Raw genomic sequence first — 6,000 nt, 5'->3', positions numbered from 1 at the left:
TAACCAGAAGGCTGGCAGTTCAAACCCACCAGTCACTCCTCAGAAGGAAGGTTGGGCAATCTACTTCCATAGTGATACCACCTCAGAAACCCAAAGAGGTGTCGCTATGAGTCAGATCTGACTCAATAGCACATAACAACAACAACAAAACAGTGTGCCTAAAGCCTAGTTGTATGCACACTCCTGTATGCGTGTGCCCTCGGTGTAATGTGGAGTGCTGACAAGCTCAAATGTGTTATAAAGGAATTATACATGGGTTAGATGTAGTAGTCATAGTAATATGATGCAAGTTTCAAACATGATTTGTTTGTGTGCATGGTGTTTCTTAGACTATTTTACTTACTGTGTCAAAGGAAAAAATTAATAACAGACACCTTGTGCTTGTTGCTGTTAGGTGCTGTCGAGTCAGTTCTGACTCATAGCAACCCTATGTACAGTATAAAGAAATACTGTCTGGTTCTGCACCATCCTCATAATCATTGCTCTGTTTGAGCCCATTGTTGCAGCCACAGTGTCGATCCATTTCATTGTGAATCTTTCTCTTTTTCGCTGTTCCTCTACTTTATCAAGCTTAATATTCTTCTCCAAGCACTGGTAACCTCCTGATAACATGTCCAAAGTATGTCAGGTAAACTCTCACCATCCTCACTTTTAAGGAGCATTCTGGCTTTACTTCTTCCAAGACAGATTTGTTCATTCTTCTGTCAGTCCATAGTGTATTTAATATTCTTTGCCAACACCATAATTCAAAGGCATCAATTTTCTTCAGACTTCTTTATTCATAGTCCAGCTTTCCCGTATATATATGAGGCAACTGAAAATACCATGGCTTGGGTGAGGCACACCTAGTCTACAAAGTGACATCTTTGCTTTTTAACACTATAAAGAGGTCTTTTGCATCAGATTTGCCCAATGCAATACATCGTTTGATATCTTGACTGCTATTTCTGTGTGGGTGTTGATTGTGGATCCAAGGAAAATGAAATCTTTGACAACTTCAAGCTTCTCTTCATTTATCCTGATATTGTTTGTTCGTTCATTTGCAAGAATTTTTGTTTTATGTTGAGGTGTAATCCACACTGAAAGCTGTAGCCTTTGATCTTCATCAGTAAGTGCTTCAAGTCCTCCTGGCTGTCAGCAAGTAAGATCGTGTCATCTGCATATCGCAGGTTGTTAATGATCTTCTTCCAGTCCGGATTCCACATTCTTCTTCATATAGTCCAGCTTCTCAGATTATCTGCTCTGCATACAGATTGAATAAGTATGGTGAAAGGATACAACCCTAACACACATCTTTCTTGACTTTTAAACCATGCAGTATCCCATTTTTCTGTTCAAATGCCTCTTTGTCTATGTACTGGTTCCTTACAAGCACAATTAAGTATTCTAGTATTCCCATTCTTCTCAATGTTATCCATAATTTGTTTTGATCCACGCAGTTGAATGCCTTTGCATAGTCAATAAAGCACAAGTAAACATTCTCTGCTTTCAGCCAAGGTCCATCTGATATCAGCAATGATATCCCTCATTCTACGTCCTCTTCTGAATCCAGCTTGTATTTCTGGAATTTCCTGTCTATGTACTGCTGTAACCATTTTTTAATTATCTTCAGCAAAATTTTACTGTGTGATTAATGATATTGTCTGATAATTTCCACATTCTAGTTTGGATTTTTTTTTTTTTTTTTTTTTAGTATGGGTGAAATATTGAAAGACAGAGTAAGCATCAAGAGAAGATGGAAGGAGTACACAGAGTCAGAAATAATTAGTCCACATTCAACCATTTCAGGAGGTAGAACCAATAGTATTGAATGAAGAAGTCCAAGATGCACTGAAGGAATTGGGGAAAAAAAAAACAACAAAAAAAACATATCTCCAGGAATCAACAAAATGTCAATTGAAATGATTCAACAAATAAGTACAGTGCTGGAGGTCCCATAGTACTACTATTGGATCACTCTTCTCTGGAATGGGCATGAATATGGATTTCTTCCTGTTGGTTGGCCAGGTAGCTGTCCTCCAAATTCCTTGGCATAGACAAGTGAGCACCTCCAGCACTGCATCTAATATCACATGTAAGATTTTACTTGGTGTGATATTAATGACATTGTTTGATAATTTCCACATTCCTTGGGATCACCTTTCTTTGGGTACAATATGGATCTCTTCCAGTCAGTTGGCCAGGTAGCTGTCTTCCAAACTTCTTGGCATAGCCAAGTGAGTGCCTCTAGCACAGCATCCATTTGTAGAAACATCTCAGTGGGTATTCCTTCAATTCCTGGAGCATTGTTCTTTTCCAATTCCTTCAGTGCTGCTTTGACTTCTTCCTCCAATACCATTGGTTCTTGGTCATATGCCATCTCCTGAAATGGATGAACATTGAGCAGGTCTTTTTGGTACAGTGACTCTGTGTATTCCTTCTATCTTCTTTTGGTGTTTCCTGCATCATTCAATATTTTGCTCATAGAATCTTTTAATATTGCAACTCAAGGCTTGAATTTTTTTCTTTATGCTGAGAGTGTTCTTCCCTTTTGGTTTTCTAATTCCAGATCTTTGCACATTTCATTATAATAATTGACTTTGACTTCTTGAGCTTCTCTGCAGTATGGATTACATCTCAACATAAAAAAAATGAAAATCCTCACAACTGGACCACTAGCAGCGTCATGATAAATAGAGAAAAGATGGAAGTTGTCAAAGATTTCATATTACTTGGTTTCACAATCAACATCAATGGAAACAGCAGCCAAGACATCAGACAATGTATTGCACTGGGCAAATTTGCTGCAAAAGACCTCTTTAAAGTGCTGAAGAGCAAGGATGTCTCCTTGAAGACTAAGGTGCACCTAACCCAAGCCATGATATTTTCAATCGCCTCATATGCCTGTGAAAACTGGACAATGAACAAGGAAGACTGAAAAAGAGTTGCTGATTTTGATTTACAGTCTTGGCAAAGAATACTGAAAGTACCATGGACTGTCATAAGAACTAATAAATCTGTCCTGGAAGAAGTGCCACCAGAATGCTCCTTGGAAGGGAGAATGGCCAGACTGCCTTCGTCTCACCTATTTTGATCATGTTGTCAGAAGGGACCATTGCCTGGAGAGTGATATGCTTGGTAAACTGGTTGTTGTTGTTGTTGTTGTTTGCCATCGAGTCGGCCCCGACTCCTAGCGACCCCTCCTTGGGTTTCCGAGGCAGTTATCACTACGGAAGTAGGATTGCCCAAGGTAAACTGGAGAGTCAAGGAAAAAAGAGGAAGGCCCTCAACAAGATGGATTGACACAGTGGCAGCAATGATGGGATCAGGTATAGCAAAGATTGTGAGACTAGCACAAGACCCAGCAGTGTTTCATTCTGTTGTACATAGGGTCATGATGAGTTGTAGCTGACTCAATGGCACCTAACAACAACAATCATTATGTGAAAACTGATTGCCACATCTTTCTCCCACAGAGTGGCTGGTGGGTTTGAACTGCTGACTTTTTGGTTAGGAGCTGAGTACTTAACTACCCTGTAACCGGGTTCCTTAAGTCAGGCTTACTTAATTTAAATTTCAAAAGGTATACTGGCTGCAGGCTGGTAGTAAGGCCAAGAGATCATCTTATGACTTGATATCAGTTGATTTAAGAAAATCATGATAAGATTAGCCAATGGTTGATCTTCTATTCTCTCTCCTCTTTTCTTTGTAAACTTCCTTGTAACTAGCCTACTTACAGTCACTCTTTTTTTTTTTTTTAATTAGAATCGTCTCCCTCTATGCATATAAAATAAGTGCTCAGAATAAACCTTGTTTTAATTTCTTTGAGTTTTGACTACTTTTAACAGTTGCCCATTTTAACAAAAATAGGCTATTTCTCCCATTATTCCCAGCACAATGGATCCTGCAAAGAAAGGTGGCAAGAAGAAGGATCACTCTGCTGTCAACCAAGTGATGACCAGAGAGTACATCATGAGCACTCACAAGTGCATCCTTGGAGTGAGCTTCAAGAAGCATTCAAGGAGATCTGGAAATTTGTCATGAAGGAGATAGGAATGCCAGATGTGCACACTGACACCAGGCTCAACAAAGATGCCTGGGCCAAAGGAATGTCCCATACCATATCCATGTGTGGTTGTCCAGAAAACATAATGAAGGTGAAGTTCACCAAACAAGCTCTATACATTGGTTACCTACTTACCTTGTCACCACTTTTAAAAACCTACAGTTCATGTGAATGAAAACTAATAGCTGATTCTCAGATGAAGTTATAAAACTACTACTACAACAACAAAAAAAAAGGCTATTTCTCGTTATTTAATGGATTTCTAGCTTTTCCTACGTAATTGGACAATATGGAAGCGCCAGCCTGCCTTCCCACAGAGCACCAATCCTTTAAGCTGAGCTGTCTCTGACCCTTTATGTGGGGCCTGAGCACTCCAGCCTCCTCAGCCCCTCCAGGATATGCATCTTTTACCAGGGTTACCTGATCTCTGTGCCATTTGAACCCCAAATTTAGTCAGGACATCTGGTTTTAAATCTTGGCTACTCTTGTTATGAAAATATAATTTTCAAAAGGAAGGTCAAATTATAAAATGAACATGTGTTAATGATTTTATTTAACTCACTTGTGAGGGAATCTATAAGATGTTACAACCAGTTTAAAGGAGGGTCCAAAGAATCAGAACATATGTAGATCAGGAATACTGAGGTGAAATATGCAAATGGAGGCAGAATTAGTCTCTTCCACAGTAGAAAAGTCAATTTAAGCTCCACATAGCAAAAAGTTATTTGTCTGTTGTCAATAGGCAAATTGTCAATGGTAATGATGTTTCTCACCCTACACCAAAAAAAAAAAAAAAACTGACTGCCATTGAGTTGGATCTGACTCATAGTGACCTGTCCTTGTGTTTCCCAGGTAGTATCACTAGGGAAGTAGATTCCTAATCTTTCTTCTGGGGAGTGGCTGGTGGGTTTGAACTGCCAGCCTTCTGGTTAGCAACCACATGCCTTAGGCACTACACTACCAGAGCCCCCTAATTTCACTGGGCCTCCATTTCTCCTTTTGTAAGAAAGTAGGATCAAATTAGATGATCTCTCGATTCCTTGCGATTTTGAGAGTCTGTGTGTATGTGTATACAACTGGAAGAAACACTGGGAGTTATTTCAATCCCCTCTTCACAACCCATTTAGAGAGAAAGAAACTGAAGCCCAGAGAAGATCAGAAATTGCTTTGCCCAAAGATCACCCAGCAGAGGTGGGATGAGGATCCAGGTTTCTTTCTCCAGCTCAGAACCACACTTCCTGTCAAGATTATAGCTCTGATAGAGGCACCACCCCATCTCACCTCACCAACAGGAAACCTGAGAGCACCTGGATGCCAGACAAAGCCTTGGGGAGCAGAGGTTCGACTGGTCAGGCAGGTCAGGCAGGACTGGAGACAGTGTCTTGAAAACAGCCACCCCAACCAGCCTTAGGTCTGAGGGTCCCTAATAAGTTGGCTTTGAATCCCAAAGATTTTAATTTCCTTAGGCCCTTCGCCTAGAGCTGTGATTCTTAATGCTAGCTACAACTGAAACCACCTGGGGAACTTTAATTCCCATGTCCGGGCTGCACCCCAGAGTGGAACCCAGGCATCAGCATTTTTTAAAGTTCCCCAAGTGATTCCAATGTGCAACCAACATAGAGAGCCACTGGTCTAAAACAGCAGCTTCACAAACTGTAATGTGCATGCAAAACATCCAGCATCTTGTTAAAATGTGGATTCTGACTCAGCAGGCTTGGAACGGACCCAAGAATTTGAATTTCTCATAAGCCAACACTGCTGGTCTTTGGACCACAGTTTGAGTAGCAAGGGCTTAGAGTGAACCATATGGATTAGATACAGATAGAGTTGCTGTTTCTTCCCAAGTAGGGCAATTGGTAAACTTTCTCCTCCTCCTCCCATCATTGAAACAAGACATTAAGGACAAAGCCTTTGTTCTTCCTAGGTTTTCCTAGCTAAGCCTTATCAGCCTGCTA

General features: G+C 40.5%; 1 protein-coding gene across 1 annotated transcript in view; it reads left to right on the top strand.

The window, feature by feature from the left end:
• Positions 1-3,876: 3,876 nt before the first annotated feature.
• The window catches only part of CCDC69 (coiled-coil domain containing 69), a 61,680-nt gene continuing 59,556 nt past the window's right edge, over positions 3,877-6,000 (top strand). Inside the window, 1 exon segment of the mRNA XM_007943657.1 lies at positions 3,877-3,978. Coding sequence (XP_007941848.1) covers positions 3,877-3,978 — 102 coding nt within the window.

The sequence above is a fragment of the Orycteropus afer genome, unplaced genomic scaffold (assembly GCF_000298275.1).
Source record: "Orycteropus afer afer isolate SDZICR_OR568_19922 unplaced genomic scaffold, OryAfe1.0 scaffold00110, whole genome shotgun sequence".
Taxonomy (NCBI): domain Eukaryota; kingdom Metazoa; phylum Chordata; class Mammalia; order Tubulidentata; family Orycteropodidae; genus Orycteropus; species Orycteropus afer.
This window is presented reverse-complemented; position numbering and strand designations above follow the sequence as displayed.